The sequence below is a fragment of the Neophocaena asiaeorientalis genome, unplaced genomic scaffold (genome assembly GCF_003031525.2).
Source record: "Neophocaena asiaeorientalis asiaeorientalis breed wild unplaced genomic scaffold, Neophocaena_asiaeorientalis_V1.1 scaffold303, whole genome shotgun sequence".
Classification (NCBI taxonomy): Eukaryota; Metazoa; Chordata; class Mammalia; order Artiodactyla; family Phocoenidae; genus Neophocaena; species Neophocaena asiaeorientalis.
In genome coordinates this window covers 2159889-2185851 of record NW_020174420.1, presented here as the reverse complement: position 1 = coordinate 2185851, position 25963 = coordinate 2159889, and the positions used below count along the sequence as shown (strand labels likewise).

The following is a 25963-nucleotide window of genomic DNA, read 5'->3' as shown; positions in this document are numbered from 1 at the left end:
TATCCACCTGTCCCATAACTATTTCCCTCTTGCTGACATTTAAATTGGCTATATTTTATTATAATGGAGAATAACCTAACATCTCTGGTTATTTTTGTAAAATAGATGGCTAAAAGTGTAACTGTTGAGTCACAGGGCATGGACAATTTTAAGGTTCTTACTAATACTAAGGAATCAAGTTCCCCATTAATACTAAGCTCTTTCCTAGAAAGTCAATATGCATATCCATAAGCAACATATGTAGCTGTCCACCTCACACACACCAGCACTCAGTGTTGCCATTCTCAAAAACGCGCCGATTTGATAGATAAAAATTTAACAGTATGTCTATCTTTCCCAGCAGAGTATAAGGTTCTTAAAAACATAGACTTTATTTTGATCAGGGCCTGGCACATAATAACTGCTCAATAAATCTTTGTTGATCTTTGGCACCTTGTCACCTGCAGCTTCCCCTTCCCAGTCCTGCCACAGCTGTTGGGTTACCACTTGACCAAAGGGGACAAACCGATCCAATTCTCTCTCTTGAGACTCTGAGCTAAGTGGTGCAGAGATGGAATGAACTGGTATTAGAATGATCTTCATGGTAGGTACAGAGTAAATGGCCGCAATCTGTGGGGCCTCACTACTCAGCAATTCTGTGGATTTTGCCAGCTCCACAGATGCCAACCACAGCCCAGATGGGTGATCAATCAGATGGAAAACCAGCTCGGCACCACAGGCCAAACTGAGCACGAAGCAACTTATCAAAGAAAATAAAAAGTATACAGTTTGGCACTTGGATTAAAAATGGGGGGCTTCCCTGGTGGCGCAGTGGTTGAGAGTCCGCCTGCCGATGCAGGGGACGTGGGTTTGTGCCCCGGTCCGGGAGGATCCCACGTGCCCCGGAGCGGCTGGGGCCGTGAGCCATGGCCGCCGGGCCTGCGCGTCCGGAGCCTGTGCTCCGCAACGGGAGAGGCCACAGCAGTGAGAGGCCCGCGTACCGCATAAAAAAAAAAAAAAGGGAAGTCTGCATATAGTGGAAGCAGGTGTTTTCTTCAAAGAAATCCATATGGTAGATCACATGGTCTATGTTTATGATTTACTCTGAGATGTACAAGTCATCATCATCGTCTGCCTGACCCTATGCTCTCTGATGCCAGGGCTCATAGTTACTTCTCGTGTATCTCCAGGGCCTAGCACAACGCCTGGTATAAGGTAGTACCTAATAAGTGTGTGCTAAATAAAAGTTGAAAACTAAAAAGTGGGAGAACAGTAGGCTTCTATAGGCCTTGATTTTTAGAAATCCAGGAGTTGTGTCACTTGCTTTGCTTTTTTCAAAGCTGGGAGATGCTCTCTTATCTGAGCTCAACTTAAACCAGGGCCTTGATTTCCCAATCCATCCTCTCCACTCCTTTGTTAAAACAACTAGACCAATGTCCTCAGAGTGCAAAATCTCAATTAGTTGGCTACTCTAGCTTACCAGCCCGTTTCTGTTTTTACCAGTGAAGCTATATATTTACCAAGAGGACATGTGTGTTTGTTCCCAAACCTATTTATGTCACTTGTGCTCATTATTGTATTTACGTAATTTAATTACATATTACATAAACTAATGACGTATCTATGCATAAGGAAAGAGCTGTTGTTTCTACTGTAAGTGGACTGTTCTGGAAAGACTTGATAAAGGTGAGTAAATAAAAAGAACTGCTGACATATACACACTACCAAACGTAAAATAGATAGCTAGTGGGAAGCAGCTGCAGAGCACAGGGAGATCAGCTCGGTGCTTTGTGACCACCTAGAGGGGAGGGATAGGGAGGGTGGGAGGGAGATGCAAGAGGGAGGAGATATGGGGATATACGTGTATGTATAGCTGATTCAAAGCAGAAACTCACACACAATTGTAAAGCAATTTTACTCCAATAAAGATGTTAAAAAAAAAAAAAGAACTGCTGTCAAATTAGGGGTGAACAAGACAACTAAAACGGACTAGGTGTATGGGGGGAAAAGTATACGTAAATCTACAAAGATTTACAGCACTTACTTTGCAAGCGTCTAAGTTCGTATGCTGAAGAAATCAAATATGGAAATTACAGAGGATGCAGTAAGGGTGCAGCTTACACAAGTAAACGAATGCAGAATGCCAATATATAAATCCGTGGATAACCAAAACAACAGTATCATGAAACATTACCTGACTTTCCTTCAGGTAATGCACTCTGAAATTCTCTAGTCTAAACTATTCGATCTCCTTTTAAAAAATGTTGGTTGTGACCCACTAAAGTGATTTTGTGACTCACAGTTTGAAAAGACTGCCTTAATCCAACTCCTTAATTTTATCGAGGGGCAGCTGGGGTTCAGGGAGATTTAAGAGCATTACAGATGTCACACAGCTAGTGAGTCAGAATTACAATCCTGGATTCCACATCCTGTGGCCTGTCTACTACCCCCAAGCAAACTTCCCTCTGATCCAGCACAGTTTCCTCTGCAGAAAGTAAAAGGTAAAATGAGGAAAGGAGAAAGAGTCCCTCTCTCTCTCCTGAGGTTCCACGGTCCACTAAGTGTCCTCTGAAGTGAGCTAGTCCCAGCAACTATGGCTGTCTGTGCCTTTAGCCCCTAACAAAGTCATACCAAGTCTCTTGTGCTCCAGACACATATTTGGAACAGTGAACCACGTACCTGGGTAGAACACGTGAGCTTTCTAAATTTAGAATGACTTCAGCTCCACGTGGGAAAACTCCAGACAATGGAACGGGGAAGTGGTTCGCAGTTCTGAAAAGCTTTTGTTAGGTGAGATGAGCAATAAACAGATCCCTTGCTTGCTGGCTGACCCATGTTCTACCTGTTTTCCAAACAAGTAACGCCTTCAAAGACTGCTCCCTGTAATCAGATTTGCCCTCCCTCTGCACTCCCAGCCCAAACTCGCCTTTCTCAACATAGTTAAGCCCGAAGTCCCCACCAAAATCTGACCACCATCTCCCCAAGCAAGCCGATAAGAGTGACCTTCCCCATGAATAACAGCACTGTGGATTTTCCATGGTCTTTTATCATCGCCTCTGAAGTCTCGCTTCCAACACTGCCCGGTTCCCGGTGGGGGTCATTAGACACAGGCTAGAGGAAGGAGCCGAATTCAGAGGTTTAAAGAGCCACCCGAGTACCCAGATGGTGCAAGGAAGACAGCACAGGGAGCCTGGCTCCCAGGTGCCCGAGCAAGGCCCTCACCACACCCCTCGGTCATTACAGCAAGTCTCACGAAAACACAAGAACCTCATGGGCAGCCTGGGAACTACGCAACATTTCCGAGGGTTAAGCAAGCAGCCACCCAACAACTTAACCAGGATGCATTCTGTCCCTTGTCAGGGGCATTAAAAGGTGCCTTTGAAGACAGGCTGTAACTCTTTGTGAAGGATGCGAAGCTCTAAGCTGTAGGTGCTGCCTGCCACCCTCACCTTGCCTCCAGCTAATGTTTCTCTGCCTGCTTTACAAATTGACAACCAACCGGAGACAAATTTTCTGTCCTGACTCCCAGACTACTGACTTCACTCTTGCAGCAATTATTTTCTAAATCATACACTAAGCAGTCAGCTGTGGTTGCCTTCTGTCAGTATGAAGCTCCCATTATGGGTTCACCTGTGTAGTGCGGACAAGGACACAGAAGTTGTCCAGTAACTATAATGTTAGAACCTGAATGTACAATAGCACCTGGCTCCGAGAGAACGAGATACGTGGCGGTCACACTACCGCCAGCCTATCTGAGGCCTGTGGCAGGCATCGCCAGTTGACCACTGCCATATTTCCTGACAGCCTGAAGACAGCCTTATCATCCTCAGCAAAGCTTTCCAGGTAGTCTCTATCTATCCATCAGAGTGATCACGTGAAAAACGTCTCAGGTTATTTCCGATTCAAGGCCAACAGATGAGGAAACTAAGATCCAAACAGGAACCAGATGAATAACTTGCCCAGGGACTGGGCAAAACTCAGACCAGATGGGCCCAATGCCCAGGATTCCTAACCTTCAGCCTAAGGCATGTATCCCTCCAATGTCCCACCCAAAGCAGATGTCTGAGAAGCATTTACTGATGACAATAATGCCAGTTTCCCATGCCTCTGGCATCATCTACCCTCCACGTATGGGGCTTTATAAAAAGGAAGATTGGAAGTAACCAATGAAACCTCAACAAGAAAGTCAGGAGCAACCATGAAGTCATGAGAACATTGAACTTTTCTGGGGGAAAAGCACAAGAAAGCCGCATGGGATCAGCCCCTGTTCCTTCAAGCTCATATTCTACTCCTGATTGGCACACGGAGTTTGCAATTTTCTCTCTACGCTGCTCCATCAAAACGTTAGAGCTTAATTCTGAGTATGCCTGCAGTCCTTTGCTCCAGCACCGTCAATCAGGGATGTACCAAAACCTTCTTATGTCCGTTACTGTTTCTCATTCCAATCAACTCTTAGAGTGAAACAGACCTGCATATTTATGCCGTGGGTGAAGCTCTCATAGCTTCTGTCCTAAAACTACCCATCTTCACACCTAAATGGATAGTTTGAGGATTTAGTAAATGAGCCCACCAACAACCAGAGCATGAGGGTTGTAGGAGGGACTCAGATGTGGAAGTCAGTCACCCAGTATATAAATGAGCACATTTTACAAAAGCAGTGTCGACCTGAAAGGAAATATAAGTAGAAAGAAAAATATGAAAACATCAAAGGGAATGAAAATTAGGGACTTCCCTGGCGGTCCAGTGGTTAAGATTCCTCAGTTCCACTGCAGGGGGGCACGGGTTCGATCCCTGATTGCGGAACTAAGATCCTGCATGCCACGTGAGGAAAAAAAAAAAAAAAATCTAGAACAACAACAAAAAACCTAAAACGTCTAATCTTGTGACAAAGGGAATGCAAATTAAATGAAGTGCCACAAGTTTGAATTCAGCATCATCCATCCTCCATATTTAAGGATCTAACAAAAAAAGAATTCTTGTGGCTTTTGTTGGTGTAACTGAACTATGGTTTTGTTTTTAAAGTTCCTACCTGTTAGATATAAGCAGTGTTCACAAGTGAAATGGACTTTGTTTTAAACTATCCCAACAAAGATAAAACTCAAAAAGGTGAGAGAATAGATGAAAGAAAAAATAGCAGAGTGACCCTAATTGTTGAAGCTGGGTGATGGGTATACGGGGATGGATTTCACTATTAGTTCTTCTTTTCTATGTATGAAGATTTCTATTATAAACAGTAACAAACAGTTTTACTTCCTGAATTAGTCAAGAATTAAGTACACACATACCCCAGTGCTGGGGTAGTGAGTGTGGCTGGCAGGGGTTGTCCCCAGTTTGAGCTGCATCCACAGCAGGACTTTAGCCATGTCTGGAGAGGACAGCGTCGGGGTGGCATGGGACGGTCAAGGCCTACCAGGGCCTGGGGAGTCTTCTAGGAGATAGGAAGGTCACCCTAAAGGAAGAGAAAGTTGAGCAGACAAGCCTGGTTTAGTCACAAAGCCCTAGCCCTTGGAGGGGTGGCTATGACATGGCCATCACCATTTGGACTTGTCTACTAACTAGCCCAGCCCTCTCTGGACTCATGTCTCGGGCCAATGGAGTAGGGTAGAGAGTAAGCAAACATGGAAAGAACTATTCCATTAACCTCTCTGGGGCACAAGTCCCATAGCTAAGTAACCCATCAAACAGAGAGCAATGCAGAGGCCAGATTGGCAGCCCACCTCCCTTCTCCACATATCACCAACCAACTCCAAGATCTCAAGGCCCCCTGGACACTAGAAGGTGTGGCACCGCCTCTGCTCTCACCCACCACACTGGGCTACAGAGGGGCACTCAGCCAGTTACAGGGTCATGTGCAAAAGGGCAGGACACAGCTACTGTTTTCTGAACATACATCATCATGAGGGAGAGTATGTCTCTGATATCAACAAGGACCTGAGACTATCTCACAGAAGCAAGTCCAGAAAGGAAAGACGGAAGAGAGGTTGGTCACTACTGCAGCAAGGACAGTCATTCTCTGGATAAATGTCACAGGTTTTCCCATTTCTACCCAGAAGAGCCTGTGAAACCACAAAGGGCCTCAGCAGGAGCCACGCCAGGCCCCTGAGGGGACTGGCTGAGGTACGACATCCCCTAGGCCTTTCTTGTACAAATGGATGCAATGGGAGGAGGGGATAAAATAACCAGGAGTACCCGTCCCCATGGAGATAGCATCAACATTTGTCATCACCACAAACTGTCACCTGCAAGTGACTTAGAGGAGACCCCGGCTCTTGGCCCGCCAGGTCCTACAGTGAGCACCAGGAGAGGCTGGAGATGCACCTGGGGCGTACATGCATCCCAGAAGGGGGGGGTGGGGCAGTTCTGAAAACAGCATGGGGGAGTCACAAAGCTATCTCCCCCTCCCTATATACCATATCTGAGCCCTTTGTGACGGGGAAAGTAATTAAAAAGTGAAAGAACTACTTCATGGAAACTCTGGCAGACCCTGCACTCTAAAAGCACTGCTTTGGGAGGGACAGATCCTTCTACCCCGAGTCCCAGAAAAGAATAACACAGAGGAAGAAAGGCATCTGTGGCAACATGGGCCACCAAGTGGCTTGGACACCTTAATGGTTCAAATGCATCAAGAGTAACAGCTCCAGGGCTTCCCTGGTGGCGCAGTGGTTGAGAGTCCGCCTGCCGATGCAGGGGACGCGGGTTCGTGCCCCAGTCCGGGAAGATCCCACATGCCGCAGACCGGCTGGGCCCGTGTGCCACGGCCGCTGAGCCTGCGCGTCCGGAGCCTGTGCTCCTCAACGGGAGAGGCCACAGCAGTGAGAGGCCCGCGTACCGCAAAAAAAAAAAAAAAAAAGGAATAACAGCTCCATGAGGAGACTGGTACTCAGTGGCAGTGGCAGCATCACCTCCACTGTGTTTGGATGGAAAGGTCTGGAAGAAGAGAAGAGCCAAGTACCAGGGACACTGTGTGGTTGGTTAGAGAATTTATGAATGCATAGGACCACCTCCTGCCCAGGCACCTCCCTGAGATAACTAGGGAAACACAGCAGGGGCCACTGCAACAACAGATGGGAGCATACTCCATGTCAACGAGGGAACAGTGAAACTGGCAGAATCATGCATTGCTGGCATAGAGATCAGCTCAATTCACTTGGAAAGCTATTTGGCAATTTGTCAAAAGGTTCATAAATATATTTATCCTTGCTCCTGGAGATATGTCCTAAGGAAAGAATCCAAAAGAAGGAAACACCTTCTAGGCATCAAGATGTAGCATTATAATTTAAACTGGAGGCAACAAAAATATCCCATGGGAAATGCCTAATTAAACCACATAGGTCCGTTTTCATGGAACATCATGACATTTTAAAAGGATGAATTTCAAGACTTTCTAGCAACAAGAAAAAACGCACAACTCCAAACCTTGAATTTAAAAAGCAGGAATCCAAATAGTTTCCTCATCATGACTAACTGCATAAAAATATTAGCGCACATGGACAAATGTTAAAGGCCGATGCTTTCTGTGATCCTCTGCCCGTGGATGGTTTGCCTCCCACGTTTCCCAACTAACTGTATAAAAATATTAGCGCACATGGACAAATGCTAAAAGCCGATGCTTTCTGTGATCCTCTGCCCGTGGATGGTTTGCCTCCCACGTTTCCCAACTTTCCAATCTGTTGATCGAGGATCTTGCAAACGAAACCAGGGAAATATGACTACAAATGTCAAAAGATAAACTGGAAAAAAAACTAAACAAAATCACCAGGCAGAAGGAGACAAAAGGGTTTAGGAATCTGGGTTCTTCTTTAGATGGTTTATAACGTGACGGTTCCCAGCTTGTGGGTCGTGCAGGCTCTGCTTTCCGGCACCCCTGCCCACAGTGATTGTCTGATCAGAGAAGGGAGAGGGCAAGCCCTGAGGCCAGCAGTTAAGACCTCCCAGGAGCACTCCCTGGGCCCCTGGCGCAGAGGACAGAGAGGGTGCAGGGGACAGCTGTGCAGGAGCTCAGCGGCCAGGAGCCCCGGGAGGAAGCTTAGAGCTCAGGCTCCACAAGGCAGCCAGGGTCTGCCGCCGTGCAATGCTCCGCACACCACCCCACACCAAGGGGATGGGACTCACCACTCAGAGCGGACGTACTGTTCTCCAGGGCCTGGCACACAGCCAACAAAAGACCTGTGAGGGGAAGAAGAGAGGACAGGTGAGAGTCTGGCCAGCAGCCCATGTACCCAGGCTTCGAGAGTGGGCCCTCACAAGGGAGAGTTGGTAGTTTCACAAGGTGGCCAACGGCAGGCTTGGTGACATACTTCGGGGAGCTCAGTGCAAAGTGAAGACGTGGGACCCTCTGTCCAAAATGCAGGGAAAAAAGTGCCTATCTAATGGGCACTCTAAGTTACTAAAATATCAAGCTTTTCCCTTCCTTTCCTGGTCTCTCTGTCAACACTTGTCATGATGTTTCTTGTTTCTGTCTTTTTGAAAACACCTTATAAATATCTTTATTGTGGTCAAACATACACAGAAGTTACTATCTTAACCGTCTTTAAGTGTACAGTTTGGTGGCTTTAAGTACTCACACACTGTTGAGCATGTCGTGATGTTTTTTATTTGCTCTTTCTGGTCTTGGAGACTTGTAGGGTGAGCACAGCTCCTCAGAGGCACCCTGGGCCCCTGCGACAGTGCACAGGTGCGCACGTGACCCCGGTCTGCTGCGTTTCCCCTCCCCAGCGGCGGGATGGATGTGTGCAACCCAGCTGGGGGCAGGGGAGCCTCGTCAGGGGTTTCTTCTTCCCAGAAACCAGTCGCCCCAACCCAAGGTGGGCAGGTGACCCGCGAAGGTGTTGCAATATCCACCCTGGCAACCTGGATGGGGGGAGGGGAGTCAGTCATCCACAGAAACGCAGTGGGGCTGCCAGCCCAGGATGGGGCAGCTACCAGCATGCCCTGCCCGGGATGCCGTGGGGTGTGCACACCTCACCCCAGCCTTTCTTGTGTCCAGGCCCCAGGTGGCAGGGGTGAGAACCCACCCAGGGGAGGCAGGGAGGTGACGGTAGGTGGGACCACAGGAGGCAAAAGGCCCAAGTCCTCCCCGGTGCACCCCCCACGGCCCCATTGAACTTCATTTACAAGATACAAATGCAAAGAGAAAACTGTTAAGAATTTCAAGACTGCAGCTGCATAGCGGCAGTGGCGTTAGCCCCCCAAGCCCAGGGCCCACCTGAGCAGGAGATCCTGTGACCACCTATGAAACTGCCCCTGCCAGCAGATGACCTTATATGCCAGCATGTTACAGTACCAGAAGTTTCAGGAAACAGAGCAGCAAAATTCTGATGAAAAAGGAACCTCTCTGAGTTGTGCAATCAGCATGAACGAAGTTAGAATGACTTCCTAAAACCAAACTGCAAAAAGACGCCGTGGTGGCCATGCTAACAGGCTGGGCCGCGTGCAGGTCAGCCCAGAGGCGGCAGAGAAAACAGGCAAACACTTCTGCGCTGTGACCCCTACCCCAATGCTCAGGACCAGCTCGCCCCCCCGCCGTGCAGGCTGTGAGGGCTCCTTTCTCCTGTCCCTCAGAGTATAGACGCACCAGCCCTTGACTCTCAAGGGAGAAACACGCTTGCAGCAGATATGGCAATCTGCTCACGACTTTCCTTTAGGCCTTTGACATGAGAAACATCTCAAAAACTTCAGATCGCTTTTACTGAAGGCTTGGCATGGATTTCCCAAATACTCCTACAGAGTGTTGAACCAGACATCTGTGCTGGAGTTGGGTTGGGGGAGACCAGTTGACAGTGGGGGACAAGGAGAGAAAGTTAGTAAAATCACACATCTGCCCCGTGCAATTCTTTCTTGCTGCTCAATAGACACTAACCTTGGAAGCACGGTCTTAGGGTTCCCCTGGACATATCTAAAAGGCCCAGTTTGTAATCCACACACCAAGCGTTAAAACGAGGCTTTCCTACCAAAGCCAGAAAAAGTCTCAGAGGTTTCTCACTGTCAGCTGGGGACCTGTCACAATCTGATTTTGCTGTCACCACCACAAACCACTCTGGGCCAAAGGTGGCCCGTGACCTGTGGTACCAAAAGGAACGACTCGGGGATGCTTTGCATACCTCTCGACAGAAAGTGCCAATGGCCTGTCACAAACTGTCCCTGAACGAATGAATTACCTTCCCATCTCCCTCCCCGGCCCTATATCCTGTCAGTCAGTATAGTTCCTGGGCTCCACGGTGACCTCTGCTTAAGCAAAACCAGAACAAGAAAGCGAATACTGTCCAACTCTAGCCAGGACAGAGATGCTCACCAGCCTGCAGGGTGTGTGGAGGGGAGCTCCCGCAGACTTGGGGTGAGTCCCCTTGCCCCCTCTGCTCCTGACTGGGAGCTCCCAGCTGCCAACTTGCAAAGATGTCTTGGGAACTAATTAGAGTTTACAAAACCACCATGTTCCACAGATGAAAGACACTGGGTTTTTATTCATAATTTGAGCAACAGGAGAAGAATAGTTCCTTTCTATACCCTCACATTCCCATGGAAAAACGTTTTAGTGCCCTGGGCTCTCTCTGCAATCTCCATTCAGGCACAACTTCAGTTGAGGCCCTGTGATGGGAGGTGAGGCCTCTGCTTTCCCTTCACTACATGGTGGGCTCTCTAAGAGGGTCCCGGACCAAAACGACAGGGTCAGGCCTCTTTCAGTTCTCACGTGGGTGGATACCCCTTATTGGACAGGTGCCACTCTCAGGCCCACCACTCGGCTTTTACATGCATTATCTTATTTAATCCTCACGATAACCCATGACACAGGGCACCTCCTGGCCTCCCTGCCGTCTGGTCCAGCCCATGGAAACACCCGGTTTTACAGATGAGGAAACTGAAGCTTGGAGAGGTTGAGAAGTTTGCCCAAGCTCCTGCAGCCAAATTCAAATTCAAGTCTGTCCAACTCCTGTGCCCAAGACAGGGTTTAATTACCACCCCAAACACCAGTCCTTCTGACCATAGCCTGTCATAACACACTGGAAGGTGTTTACCAGTTACAACCCCCAAATGAGTCCAGACAACAGATTCAGCAGGCTTAGCCTCCAGGTTGATCCATCTTTTCCAGAAGCTGTATCAGTTACCTCTTGGGATACTCCCACTGCCTCCAATTCCCCCACTACGAGTAAGGTCTGCTGAGAAGGGGCAAGGGTGTGACTGTCCAGACTCCCTGTAGCCCAGTATTCGTAAACCCAGCTGCCCAGACTGCCAGCCCCCACCCCCGGGCTGTGCACAGGCCTTCCAGAAACATGTGGATTTGGCAGGCTCCGAGGCTCATCAGAAGGACAGGAAATCCTTCCCTGGAGCACCTGGATGGGGACAGTACAGGCCCGGGGACAGCGCCACAGTCAGCAGCTCCGGGGAGACGACACACACTCCAGACGGAGGCCTGGCAGCCACAGGTGTCTCTCGCCTGAAGTTCAAAGCCGGACCTCGCCTGCCGCAGGGCCACCCAGCCAGCCTCCCTCTGGGCCAGGAATCCCTTCTGGGCTGCTCCTGCCAGCACCCGTTTCTGTTTAAATAGCTCCAAAGAGGGGAATCCCTGCATTGTGAACTTTAAAAAGAATAGGGGGTGGTGGTGAGGGGAAAACCACATGCAACGGAATAAAGACCTTATGAAAGGCGGACCCCGCTCCTTGAGGTAGAGTGGGAACCCAGGCTGCCCTCCAGGAAGGAAAGGGCTGCAGTGCTTATAATTCAGCTGTTTGGAATGCAGACGGACATTTCCAACAGGAAGAATGTCAAGAGAAAGGCTAGCCTACTTATCTGGTAAGCTCACAGGACCGGGCCATTGTGAAGCCCACCCACCTCTGGGCCAATGGGAACTGCTGCTGATGGATGCGGGGCACTCCTCACCCCCAGGCCACAGAGCAGGGTGCCCCCTCCATGCACGCCTTCACTCAGGCACGGGACTGGGACCCGGCTGCGCCTTCAGCACGGGACACCCTCCACCCATCACCTGTTGGCCTACTGCCTCGCCTCCTCTGTGGACATTCAGTTCTAGTGCCCCGGCCTGGAAGAAGCATTCTCAGGCCCCCAGTCACCCCAGCAGAGTTGACCATGCCCTCCCTGCTCTGGCCTCTGCTACAGCCAGTATTTGCTCCTACCTACTCCACTGTATAAATCAGATGTTCTGGTGATGGTTGCTTTGTGACCACCTAGAGGGGTGGGATAGGGAGGGTGGGAGGGAGGGAGACGCAAGAGGGAAGAGATATGAGGATATATGTGTATGCATAGCTGATTCACTTTGTTATAAAGCAGAAACTAACACACCATTGTAAAGCAATTATACTCCAATAAAGATGTTAAAAAAAAAAAAAGGATGCCTTGGATTTAGAGATGGTGAGCAAAGGCCTATGGAGAAAGCGCTATGCAGACGAGAGGGGCAGGAATCAGGTGAGAGAGGCAGAAGGGAGTGTGGGGGTGTTTGGAGGGTAGCCAGGATCCCCCCTTCCTCTCCTGCCATGCTTGGGGTCGTGGGGTCATAAGGGACAGAACAGGAGCTCAGGAAGTGAGGGTGGTGCCTAGAAGGTGAGAATCCTGCATCTCAGCATGAGGTCTTCAGGTGACACTCATGGACAGCCATAAAGGGCACAAAAGTATATGGAAATGGGTCACGGGGAACCCAGGGCCTGCTGGTATCTTCTGGTACCAGGTTCTAAGGTATCTTTTCTTATGAATTATACTCCAACATCTGAATTTCATCTGCAAACATGGCAGGATTTTTAACTGCATAGCAAAAACTGCAATATTGTGTGACTTTATCAGTATTTTTAAATGCAAGAGGTTTAGGGCTTCCCTGGTGGCGCAGTGGTTGAGAGTCCACCTGCCGATGCAGGGGACACGGGTTCGTGCCCCGGTCCGGGAAGATCCCACATGCGGCGGAGTGGCTGGGCCTGTGAGCCATGGCCCCTGAGCCTGCGCCTCTGGAGCCTGTGCTCCGCAACGGGAGAGGCCACAACAGTGAGAGGCCCGCATACTGCAAATAAATAAATAAATAAAAATAAATGCAAGTGGTTTGATAGCCAGGTGAAGGTGCTGGCTTCAGGGTCAGAACTGATTTGGAAGAAAGAAAAAGGGAACACACTGCAGGCAGGGACAAGGAGGGAAACTGGTAGGACCAGGAGACCCAGGCCTGCCCTGCCTTCGAGAATATCCATAAATGCCATGGTCGAAAGCAGCCACGAGGCATCCCCATCGCCCCAGTGCAGCGTTTCTCTCCAAGGAAGAGCTGACAGTTCACAAGTGCTCCTACTTACAGAGACACCAGTTACACTGGCTTCAGAGGATGGCAGGCAAAGCAGCAGAGGAATTTGTGGAGGAACTGGCCAGACGGGATTAGGACAGCTCAGGGGAAGGCAAGGAGGGTTTAGAAATATGTGATACGGGAATGAATCACCTTAGGCCAATGGGCTCATGGGACAGAGGGCTCTTTCTTTCACGGTCCCAGCATCTGGAACTCTGCTTTCAAAACACAGATTGGATTCTGCTACCCAAGGAGAATCTTATCGAGAAATTATTTGAAATGGTTAGTGCTGTGTTTCAGGTGGCGAGTCCAGACACACAGAGCAAAGAAACAAACTCTGCAGGGAGAGGGCAGCTCTCAGTTACAAACCCACCCAAGTGAGGTTCTGACCCTGTGCCCAAACAGCCCCACATTGGATACATGAACTGAGAAGACACTTGTATGTCAGTGGCAGGTGGTAGAGGGAAGACCACCAGCGCCTGATTGGTCTTCTGAGCTCCCTCCTCACACCGTCCAGCCATAATTATTACTGTGGCTGACAGCGTTATTAACGATAATAGCAGCAACATTTGAGCACTTATGACATGCCCTGCATCCTCTCATTCAATACTCAAAGCCAGTCCTAGGAAGTAGGTACTATTTGTGCTCCCATTTCAGAGGTGAGAAAGTGGAGGTACATGAGATGAAGTCACCTGCCCAAGGTCACCCAGCTTGTGAGTGACAGACACTGCAGGCTCATGTTACAGGGCCCAGCTGGCCCCCCTTTGCTTTCCCTTACCCTATGAAGTGCAGCCAAAGAACACAGACATGCTAGAAAAGTCCACCTCCTCTTCTTCTCCTGGATCTAAGCCAGATGTACTGGGATATGCAGGCTACCAAGGGGTCCAGGGACTAGGGTCATTCGTGAATGGTGTCACCTTTAGCAAGTCCCTTCACCTCTCAATCTTGGGCTCCTTACGTTTAAATGACAGAGCTGGGCCAGAAGATCAGCCCAGTCCTTAACTTCTGGGACAATATGGGGCTGTGCATCTTCTTCAACCATCTATCTGGGGAAGGGGGGTGGGGACATACTTGGCCTCATTCCAATGCTTTGTAGGTGGATCCCTCGCCTTGAAGAGGGATCAGGCAAGATGCAGGACGCGTGTGCTTATCTCAGTGAGTGTGCTCGGTTTACAGGAATTCTGTCTTTCAATTTAGCATGGCACTTCCATCAAATATCAGAAGATGGGAGAGATCCGAAAACCGCAACCTAAAAGGGCACTTTTCATTTCTACATTTTCAAGGCAGTCTTTTCTTTTCTTTTAATTTATTTTTGGCCGTGTTGGGTCTTCGTTGCCGCACACGGGCTTTCTCTAGTTGCAGAGAGCGGGGGCTACTCCTCGATGCGGTGAGCAGGCTTCTCATTGCGGTGGCTTCTCTTGTTGCGGAACACGGGCTCCAGGTATGCGGGCTTCAGTAGTTGTGGCTCGCGGGCTGTAGAGCGCAGGCTCAGTAGTTGTGGTGCACGGGCTTAGTTGCTCCGCGGTATGTGGGATCCTCCCGGACCAGGGCTCGAACCCGTGTCTCCTGCATTCAGGTGGATTCTTAACCACTGTGCCACCAGGGAAGCCCTTCAGTGCGGTCTTGACACTGGCTTGATGATATATTCCGAGCTTATAGTCCATGAGGAATGCTCTTGGGTCAGTGAGCTTGGGACCCTTCCTAATGACCCCTGGGTGGCCATAAGCAGCAAAGCCCAACTTGATGCGTCTAAGGCAATACCTCATAACTATGACATTGTGGAAAATAAGCCAGTGTTACCTGAATGCTCGTGGGTATTGTGGATGGGAAAACCTCAAGTATTCAGAATGAACCTGCAGGATGGGGAGGTGAAAGAGTCAGGCGGATGGGTGCCTGCATTGCAAGCCTGTACCATTTCCTATTCCTGACTCAGGGTCTATTATGGCAGAGCAGAAAGGAGCCTTGCCGTCAGGCCTTTGTTCAAATCCTGGCTCTGCCACTCAACTGTGGGACCTTGGCTAAGTTATCTGACCTCGCTGAGCCTCTGTGTCCTCATCCATAAATAAGGATAACACTTCCTCACGTGACTACTGCAAGGATTAAATAAAATAAAATGGTGTACGCAGAGTCAGAGGAAAATGGACTCTTCCATACTACATGGAAGGCAGATGAGTATGGGCTGCGGAAGCCAACACAGAAACCCCATGTTCCCATAGACACCTGCCCACTTCCAGGTCCCACGCACCACCTCCGATCCGGACCCCTCTCCAGAGGCATGTGCCTCAAATGTCGTGTTCCAAAGTAAGCTCACCTGTCTCCTGACCGTTCCTCTCCTCCTCCTTCGTTCTAGGTGGGGCTGAAGACGCGACAGCTGTCATCGAGCCCTGCCTCTCCTTTACCCGGTGTCCAAGCCAAGGTCTCCTACACGTCCTGCTTCCGCCTTATCCATCCCCCTGCATCCCCACTGCCCCAGTTCAGCCTCGTCATCTCTCCTGGGCTATCACAATAGTTGCCTGACTGGTTTTCCTGACAACAGCTTTTTCACCTTTGCTCCTGCTGCCAGAAGTGAGCTTCCAGAGCACTTCTGGGCCATCAGACTCCTTCCCTCTAAACCCCGCTCACAGAGCCCCCTCCCCCAGTCATGAAGTCCCAAGCAGAGATTTCAGGGGCATAACCTGGTCCCCAATCCCATTTCCATCTGGCTCCTCCCACCCGCTCCTGTTAGGCACCAGCCTCCTGGCACTGTCCCCTTTCCCTGCACACGACCTGTCTTCACTCAGCTTGGTGCCTTGGGGCTCACGCCACTAGGGTCCTGACTCGAGTCCTTGCAGCTGTGTGACCTTTGCTTAGTTGCCTGAGTCTCGGATTCCTCCGCTATGAAAAAGAGATAACGATAGTGGTCTCCCACACAGGGTTACTGTAAAGACTGAGTGAGGGGACTCAGGAGAAACGTGTAATACATGGAGTGGCCCATCACAACCATGCAACATGTGGTCGCTGCTATGACTGAGGGTGTCCATCTCTATGCTGCTCTCTGAGTCAGCCAGCCCCTTCCTCTACCTGTAAACAAATTTGCCTCTGAAAGCCTCGCTCAAATGTCAGAAACAATCATTTCTTCCTCAGTGCCATCCTTATTAGATCCCACCTTGTAGTTAAGAAGTTTTCACGTCTCACCCCTCCCCGCCAGCAAGGTCGGCAGCCGTGGCCTACTCATCTCTACCCTCACACCTGGTGCAATGCCTGGCACCTACTTAGGGTTTGGATACATGTACGTTGAACTGGATTTCTCTAAGACATCATCAGCATGAAAACAGAGTTGGAGGGGGGTGAGTACTGACAGTGTACAGGTGGGGAGTGGGAAAACCCACCGACCCCCCGGAATCCCCCCCTCACTTCTCCCCCAGCTACACCTCTCAGTGTCGGTTCTTTTTCTGATTTCAGTGGAGTTGGAGAACACGGAAACCTGGCATTCGCTCATTCGACAGTGTTTACTGAGCACCCACTACGTGGCAGAGACTGCTCTAGAGGTTGCAGAGATAGGGGAGGGACTCAAAGGCCCCTCTCTCACAACGTCTGCAATGTACTTGTCTCGTGAGGAATAATTCTTCCAACCCTTAGAAACCATCACACCGAACTCCATTATAGAAGTCGGGCTGCACCATCATTCAGTCGGGTGCTGAGTTAAGATGCCTCTTCTCTTTCAATCCTAGTTAACGAGTCTCACTAGAATATAGAGAAGACCACGCAGGATGGGGAAGCATCACCCTTCTCCTGAGCCTGGAGTGAGTCTGCTGAACCAAGATCATGCCAAGATGATCCTGAGTCGTTTGGTCACCTGATGAGATGACCCCCGAAATGTTTTACACCCTTAACTTATTTTGTCAGTTTTTCCTGAAAACTTTACGGGAAAGCAGGAAGATACGGTTGAAGCAAACACACTCACCTGTGTCCTGGGAGCCTCTCCCACGCTCGCTATTCAAGTCCTTTGCTCCACCCAAATGTGTCCACCTGGCCCAGGCCTCTTAAATATTCTCACTCGCTCTCTCCTGCCTGGAAAACCCTCAGGCTGCCCTGACCTCACTTCTTTGCAGCCCCCAGGCCCAGACCTCTTTTCCCACCATCTCTGACTTAGGAGAACAGATGACTATCTTCCTTTCCATACTTCAAAGGCCAAATGAGAAGATCTGCAAACTGCTTTGGGCTCTTTAGAGTCCAGGTCCTAATAAATGCCCAAGACTTATACCACATGCACAGGCATCAGAGAAGCAATGCAGCTATAAAGGGAGGTGGCACGCCATCCTGACTTCTGGAAAACACGCAAAAAAGAAATGACTAAATAAAAAATCCACAGAGACCCTTGCAGGAGGGGGTGGGTGCTGCCCTGTTGAGAAACCTTTGTTTCTAAGGCCTGGCAGGTGTGATGCAACCCCTCACGCTGCTACATACATATCTCCCTCTCTGCTCTCCCCAGCACCCACCCACGTCAAAGTCTTACACAACAGTGCCGCCTACTGATCCGGTGGTCTGAGAGGACCCCCTCCTACAAAGCAAACAGCACACAGGAGCAAAATATCGTTGCCAAAAAGTAAGTTAACCAGGATACACAAAGCATCTCCTCTGGGCGAGGCGGGCCCTGTGCTCGCTCCCATCTGTGCCCCACCCTTTCTCGTTAGGAGGAAGCAGAGCTGAGGGTTTATCAGAGACCTGGACCAGGGCTGGCGACTGAGTCAAACTTCCTCTTCCACAGGCCCCGCTCCCACGCTGGCTGGCCGAGGGCCCCGGCCAGGGACTGCAGGGCAGCAGGGCGAGTATCGCCGAGGCCTCCTGGAGTTTCCCGGCCGCTGAATCACCAACAGGCTCTACCAGGGCTGAGCTCCGAGGCCACAGGAAGCTGTGTGGAGATGCTCGCGACCCCGTTGCAGCCGACTGACACTGACTTGAGGAGTAAAGGTGTCAGCGCCGAGGGCCACGCTCGACTTTCCCAGAGTCCCGGAGGAAAGGAGGGGCGGGAGGGTGGACCTGAGACAGGGCCGGGATCAAGTGGTAGATGCAAGGACACCACCTGCAGGGCCCGGGGCCCCTCAGCTGCCGGGAATTGCAGAAATCAAACACCAAGCCCCCTCCCGCTTCGTGGAGGCCCACTGGCCCCATGCCAGCTTCCCCTGGCCTTGTGGTGTCCCCATAATTACCACCCTCCGGGCCCAGTGTCAGCAGTGGCTCTGCTTGTGTGGACCTCAGCCCAGCAGAGTTAGCCTCTTGGCAGCCCCAACAAAGCCAGGCCCATCCCTCAGCTCTGTCAAGGCCCTATGTACACATCACTCACCGCTAGTGGCTTGGAAGTAGGCTACAAGTGGGGAGGTAAAAAAAAAAAAAAAAGCAATCCTTGAACTCTGCCCCATTTCCTCCATGTGAATAGCTGGGTGATGACAAACTCATCCCTTCCCACAGCTCCGCTCAGGACACCCCTGGGACCCCTCTGTAGAAGGCATGACGAGGCGTGGGGTTTGAGCCAAGATGAATACCAGTATGACTTGGCCGAATTTCAGATCAACGCAGCGTCAGCCTTGGGGGCTGGGGGAGGGTTGGACAGAGGGGACAGCGCTGCACCAATGCTAATCGCCACTGTCAGGCTTCCAACCCGTTCTGTGTTCTCAGGGCTGACCACAGAACGCCCCTTAGGAGAACTCACTTGACTGCATGAGGACCACTGATTGAGAAGCAGGGTCAAATGGAGAAAACAAATCCTCAGAAGCCTAGATTTTCAAGAGTTAAGGGAACACACCCTGAAGTTCCTGAAACCCCACATCACACTGCAGGCTGGAAAAATGTCTACGTTCTTCTCCTTGGGCCCTGGAAGTGAGGGCAGGAGGAGGAAGAGGGGAGAATAGATGAAAAAGGGTGTGGGTGAAAACAGCAGGTACCAGCTGCTGAGAAGGGCCCGGATGAGGAGCGGGCAAGAGGCACTGAGAGTGACCCCTTTTAACTAGGAGACCCTGAGCAAACCACCCCTAGCCCAGGGGTTCTCATTGCTGGCAGGGCCTCCTGGGGGTATACGGTAACAGGTGGGGTAGTTTTGATTGTCACAATGACGTGAGGGGCTCTCTTGGTATTTAATGGGTGAGAGCAGGGAGGCTGAACTGCTGTGATGCACAGGACTTTGTCCTGCCTAAGATGTCCTGCCTAAGTGCACCTTGTTGAGAAATTCCAGACCCCAGCAGGGAAAGTCCCTTCAGCCACAGGTCATTCGGCCTCCAAAGGCATGCGGGCAGAAGCACCCTAAACTCAGGGGAGATGGAACAAGCCGGCAGTCACAGGAATGGACAGGGTGGCTCAGGAGAGCCTTGCTAATGGTCTGGGGAAGCTCGCAGCAGGACCGTGGGGTCAGCCTGCCCTCAGGAAACTGGGAAGCTCCCTTCCCCATTCAGTGATTCCCTCCATTCTCTGTTCATCTGTCTGCCTCTCTATAATAACCTGAAGCATCTGGGTTGCACAATAGGAAGCCTACCTATAAAGTAACAAGACCGACGAGCCATCAACAAATCTGCTCCCAGGGATTTGTAGTCGTGGGGCTCCAAGCAGACTCCTGGGAGCCCGGCGAGGGAGGGAACTGCAGGAGGGGTGAGGCAGGCAACTGTCTCTTGGTGCACTGATTTTAGGGCCCCTGACGTATTTCCCTTTGGCCAGCGTATGTTCTTCTGGCCACATATGGCAAAGCTGTTCAGCGAATGCCCCCAAAGCACTTAGTCGTATGGGAAGAGTCTTATGTACTGACTGGAGACAAACCAGTGAGGAATAAGGTACACCTGACCCCACAGTTTTGGGTGAAGAGTATCACGTACCTTTTAGTAGTATCAACTTAAATCATTTTAAAGGAAGACAAAAAAACCCTGGGGAAGCACGGTAATTCTCCCCTACCAACCCTGCTTCTGCCCTTCCCCTATTTACCTCATTGACTTTTGGCAGGGAGGGTAGAGGTGCGAAGCAAAAGAAAAGAGGGAGGGAAGAGGAAGTTTTCTGCTAGGATGGTTTAGCTCGAGCAAGAGGAAGATGACAGAAAGAAGAAGGTGTGCGGCATCCCTGGAATATTCGGCATATTTCTGAAGCACTGCCCAGGAAAATCAGACTCCTCTAAATGAAAGTGGTGCAGGAACCGGAACAAGCTGATGAAATGGTACAGCCACTTTGGAGGACAGTTTGGGGGTTTCTTACAAAACCAGACATAGTCTTACCATATGGTCCAGCAATCGAGCTCCTTGGTATTTACCCGAATGATTGAAAACTTATGTCCACACACACACACAGAAAGCTGCACACAAATGTTTACAGCAGCTTTATTCACAACTACCCAAACTCGGAAGTAACCAAGATATCCTGCAGCAGGTGAATGGATAAGCTGTGGTACGGTCAGACAACGGAATATTATGCAGCAATAAAAAACGAGCTCTCAAGCCACAAAAAGACGCCAAGGAAACTTAAATGCATATTCCTAAGTGAAATAAGCCAATTGGAAGAGGCTATGTACTGTGACTGTGTGATTCCAACTATACGACATTCTGGAAAAGGCTAAACTATGGAGACAGTGAAAAGATCACTGGTTGCCAGGGGTTTGGGACAATGGAGAGAGGGATGAACAGGGGAAGCAAAGAGCATTTTTAGGGCAGTGAAACTATTCTGTGTGATACTACAATGGTGGATACATGTCATCACACATTTGTCAAAATTCATAGAATGCACAAAGAATAAGCCCTAATGTAAACTAGGGACTTTTGTTTACATTTAACCTTAGTTAAAAAAAATTAACTTTCATTAATAATAATGTACCAATATTGGCTCATCAATTATAGTGAATGTACCACACTAAAGCAAGATGTTAATAACAGGGGAAACATATGGGAACTCTCTGTACTTTCTGCTCAATTTTTCTATAAGCCTGAAACTGCTCTAAAAAAACTACAGTCTAGGGCTTTCCTGGTGGCACAGTGGTTGAGAGTCCGCCTGCCGATGCAGGGGACACAGGTTCGTGCCCCGGTCCGGGAAGATCCCACATGCCGCGGGGCAGCTGGGCCCGTGAGCCATGGCCGCTGAGCCTGCGCGTCTGAAGCCTGTGCTCCGCAACGGGAGAGGCCACAACAGTGAGAGGCCCGTGTAACGCAAAAAAAGAAAAAAAAAACAAAAAAAACCCTACAGTCTAGAAGGGGGCAGTGCTCAGCCCACCTGGACCCTCGTGGCCAGAGGAGGCACTGTTATGGAAGCAACCTAAATGTCCATTGACAGACGAATGGATAAAGAAGATGTGGTACCTATATACAATGGAATATTACTCAGCCATAAAAAAGGAACGAAATTGGGTCATTTGTAGAGACGTGGATGGACCCAGAGTCTGTCATACAGAGTGAAGTAAATCAGAATGAGAAAAACAAATACCGTATATTAACGCATACATGTGGAATCTAGAAAAATGGTACAGATGAACCTATGTGCAGGGCAGGAATAAAGACGCAGACGTAGAGAACGGACGTGTGGACGCGGGGGTGGGGGGATGAATTGGGAGACTGAGATTGACGTATGTGCACTGCCATGTGTAGCTGGTGGGAACTTGCTGTGTAGCACGGGGAGCTCAGCTCGGTGTTCTGTGGTGATCTAGATGGGTGGGATGGGAGTAAGGGGTGCAAGGGAGGTCCAAGAGGGAGGAGATACATGTATACATATAGCTGATTCACTCTTTTGTACAGCAGAAACTAACACAACATTGTAAAGCAATTATAGCCCAATAAAAACAAACAAAAAACTACAGTCTATTACAGACAACTGTATACTGATGGTGGCTGCCAGGGAGAAGCTTTGATCAGTGGCTGATCTGACTGGACTGAGCCACCGTGGACCCTGAGCCTCACTCTCAAACTGGGAGTGTGTCAGGATGGGAGGAAGCAGAGGAGAACCCTCTGGACATAGGCCCCGGATACGGCAGGCGGGAGCCTGGAGGGGAGGAAAGGGAGGAACAATGGGTGAGGGGTCTCCCAGAGAAGTCTTCCTGTAGAGCGGTTGATAGGCACCACCAGGAATCTGAGCAGCTTTTGCAACAGCCAAGGAAATCCAGTGCCCTGGTTTCAGGCAACTGGCCTTGCTTCTGTGGTTTCTGACGTAAAACAGATGATGTATCCTAGATGTTCCCTCAGCTGAGGACAAGTGATCAATACAATTTTCAACCTGTAGCCAGCCAGCTGTCACCTCTGAGACCGAGGGAGCAGAATTCAAGAGTTGCTAGAAGGATGGTTTAATCCTGCTTCTGGACCCTCCTGCTATATCTAAGAGGGGGGCTCCTATGTGGGTAGCAAGCACAGCCTTTGGCATAACGAAATGCAGCTACCGTTACAGAGAACTCTTCCACCCTCCTCTTCCTGTCCTTTCTTACACTTCAGATAGGAAAGGAACAAAAACTGGTGTCAAAATCGCGAGATTCTGCAATTTGTTTAGCATCAGTGACAGATGTTTGATAAACGTAATCGCTGGTTTTCCTGAAACAATTTAATTCCTTTGATGCTGTCAAGAGCATTACGCACATTGAATTTGATGCAGGCATCATTGGGCTTGTTTCATTAATTTTACTTAATCTATCACTTAAAATTAATACTGAGTAAATCAGATTTAAAGTTGATATTTTCAGATGTGTACCTTTGACTTGCATTCTTTATCAATTATCTTTATCAATAAAATCAACAGTTTTTTTTAAAAAACAATATTAAAAAAAAAGAAAAGAGAGAGAGAACTAGATGGCTTTCAACTGCCCGAAAGCATCCTTCTGTGAAGACCGATTTGCAAGGTAATGAAGCTAGTGGCTCATCCCCATCCCCAGCACTGTCAAAACCTGACATTTTATTGTAGGTTTATTTGTTTATTTTCTGTCTCCTTGGTGCCAAGCGGGGGACACCCTCTAGGGAACAGTGCCTGACTCATCGACAGCTCTGAACAAATACCTCCCGAATGAATTCAGTTCCTTTTAAAGCCAAACCTGGGAGACAGTTCCACAGAGATGTCTAGGAAGTGTGAACTAAAGAAGGTGACACTTAAACTCCTATTTGAGCAGGAGCCTTTTATACAGACTTTGTGGAATATAGGTTCTTTCATTCTGGAATAAGAAGACACCATTAAAACATTTCTGTGATGACAGTTCTCCAAGAAATAATGCAGACACTGGAGCATTTTCTTCATCATCATTGGTTTGTGCATAGATAGATAAAGTCATCACAGACGTCCTTTCTGAACAGGTGACATCTAACAAAGACCTGAATAAAATGAGGGAAGCAGTCCTGCAAAAATGTGGAAGAAGAGCAGTCAAAACTGAAGGAACAGCAGGTGCAAAGGTCCTGAGGTGGGAATGAACTTAACATGTTCAAGAAAGAGCAGGAAGGCTGGTGTAGCTGGAGGACAGTGGTGGGAAACGAGGGTGGAAGGATGCCAGGCAGGTGTCTGTCACAGGGAGCAGTAAGAATCCAAATTTTTCCAAGCTGGGCAGCCACTGGAAGGTTTTGAGAAGACGAGCCACAGCATCTGATTAGATGGATCACTCAGGGTACTGAGAACAGAAGAGGCCTTATAGAGGCAAGACTGGAAACCAGAGGAATGGATGACGCTACGGCAGTCCAGGCGGAAGATGAGAGGGGCATCTGGGAGGGCATGAGGAGTGGTCGGGTGTAGAACAGAATCAGAGCCAGCAGGACTCAGGAACTCGGGAGGGCTGAGCGTGGGACCTCCTCTCCTCACCCCATCTCTACCTCTACTATTTCCTTGCCTTCCTTACCTTCAAGACCAGCTCAAACATCAATGTCTTCAGAAACCTTTCCTGACCACCTCAGATGGAGGACCCCCTCTCCCTCAAAAAATTAAAATAGCAAGCAAATGAGTCAACAGGGACACAGGTCTGAAGAAACCCATTCGCAAGTGCCAGCAAGCACCAAAGCCACATAAGTCAATCTCATCTTGGTCCTGATGTTCTCACATTTCTCTGAAGAGTGTTCATTAACAGGGCCCAGCCAGGGTCTGTCCACTACCCCCAAGATCCTCCAGGATGCTACAAATTGGAATGAAGGCTCTGGCCCTGCTCATCCCCAGACAGGTGCTAGGAATCTCAGTCCAAGGGAAGCCCAGGCTTACCTGTGAGACTCACATTCAACATCCAGGATACGTTAGGGTCCAGACAACAATGGCTATGCCCAAGGCTTTCTGGAGGCTCACACAGTATCTAACCCTGATCACCATACACCCCTCTGCTACCTCCCCTGGGGTGCTAAAGCATCCCAGACTCAGAAGCGAAGGGCCCGCGAGGAGCAAAGCGAACAGACCAGAGCACAAGCAGCTGAAAACGTACAGACCCAGACACCATTCTCTGCTCCGGGTTTCTCTGCCCTATAAGTCCTGCCTCTGCCGCAACCTCTATGCCCCATGTGGACACAGCCCTTCTCTCTACTTTCTTTCTTATCCCCTCACAGTGCCTGTGCGGGACAATTAAATAGGGATGGTCACCCCCACTGATGCGGGTGTAAGGATGCTGATGACTGCTGGGGCGGGAGTGCCACGACATGCTACATACCCTCTAGGGAAAGGAGTCCCTCCCTCTAAGAAAGCGAGATATCAGTGTTCTCTTCTGACTAGCAGGCAAGTCAGAACACTCCTGCTAATAACCCAATGAGGGCCCAAGATCGGCAGACATGAACATCAACTCAGAGCTTTGTCATCCAGCGTTACCTGTGGTTTTCTGCTTCTTACTTTGAAGGTAGGCAAATACCCCCGTGTCCTGAACGACGACAGGATGTACCAGTCCATACCCTCACAGGCTCTCTGCCTTGCTGGATGCTAACCCTGCCTAGCAGAACTCAGTGGCACTTATACATGGTTATGGTATTAGGTTTATGGAACACATTTTAAAAATTAGAGTACGTTATTTTTTAAAAGGCAGGAAATGTAAGCAACACCAGTGGGAACATCTTCAGCTAATTCCTTGGAGAAACATATGACTTTTTCTCATTCTTAAGAAAAATGGCCCACCATCTCAAGCAGGAATGCAAGTATATGTGACACCACCTCCACACTGGGTCCACAACAGACATTACTAATTGATCACAGCATTATCTCCCACTGAACTCAGATGCAGCCTCCAAATCCTTAGAAACAGCCATTTCCAAGGGATCACAGTTGGCCTAGAAAATGGAACTATTTCCCACTTCTGCTCAAAAAATACCTGCTGCTATGTTAGTGATGTTTTGAAAGTTAGAGGTGGGGAGGGGAAGGAAAGAAAAGAGAAGTGAAGAGAGACTCTGGGGGTAAATTATTTGTCATCAATAAAAACATAAGGATCAATCATTAAATGTTAGGTATTGTGTGAAGCACTGCGGAAGTTGAGGATGGGGGCAAGAGGAAATCTGAAATAAAAAGCCCATCAAGTAGGAAACGAAACCTCTAGATGAAACACATGCACACATTCTCACACCCTTGCACACAATTATTGTCAATGGAGCAAGATGCCATCTGTTGGTACGGCTACAAATGAAAGTGGATTCTTCTTTTCTCCGCCAGGATAAGGGAGGCAGTACTAGAGAACACCGATAACTCTTCATACCAATTTGTCCACCTCCTCAAAGCAAAAGGTTTTTATATAAATCAAAGCCCTAGATTTTCAGAAAATTTCTGCCTGTGTAGCCTCTGAAAATATCTCAGATTATAAAC

The 25963-nt window shown here is 49.3% G+C and overlaps 1 protein-coding gene across 7 annotated transcripts in view; it reads right to left on the bottom strand.

Annotated features, from left to right (window-relative positions):
* TGFA (transforming growth factor alpha) overlaps positions 1 to 25963 on the bottom strand; it is a 130704-nt gene that overhangs the window by 87987 nt on the left and 16754 nt on the right. For 5 of the 7 annotated variants that reach the window (XR_003004701.1, XR_003004700.1, XM_024756390.1 and 2 more), the window contains exons 3-4: positions 8544 to 8829; positions 8092 to 8145 (exon numbers count right to left, since the gene is read on the bottom strand). Coding sequence is in view for 5 of the 7 variants with exons in the window: in XM_024756390.1 (XP_024612158.1) it covers positions 8092 to 8145; positions 8544 to 8829 (340 nt within the window). In the remaining 2 variants the exon portion in view is untranslated. The remainder of the gene's footprint in view (positions 1 to 8091; positions 8146 to 8543; positions 8830 to 25963) is intronic. The other 2 variants (XM_024756391.1, XM_024756392.1) reach the window with 1 other exon arrangement.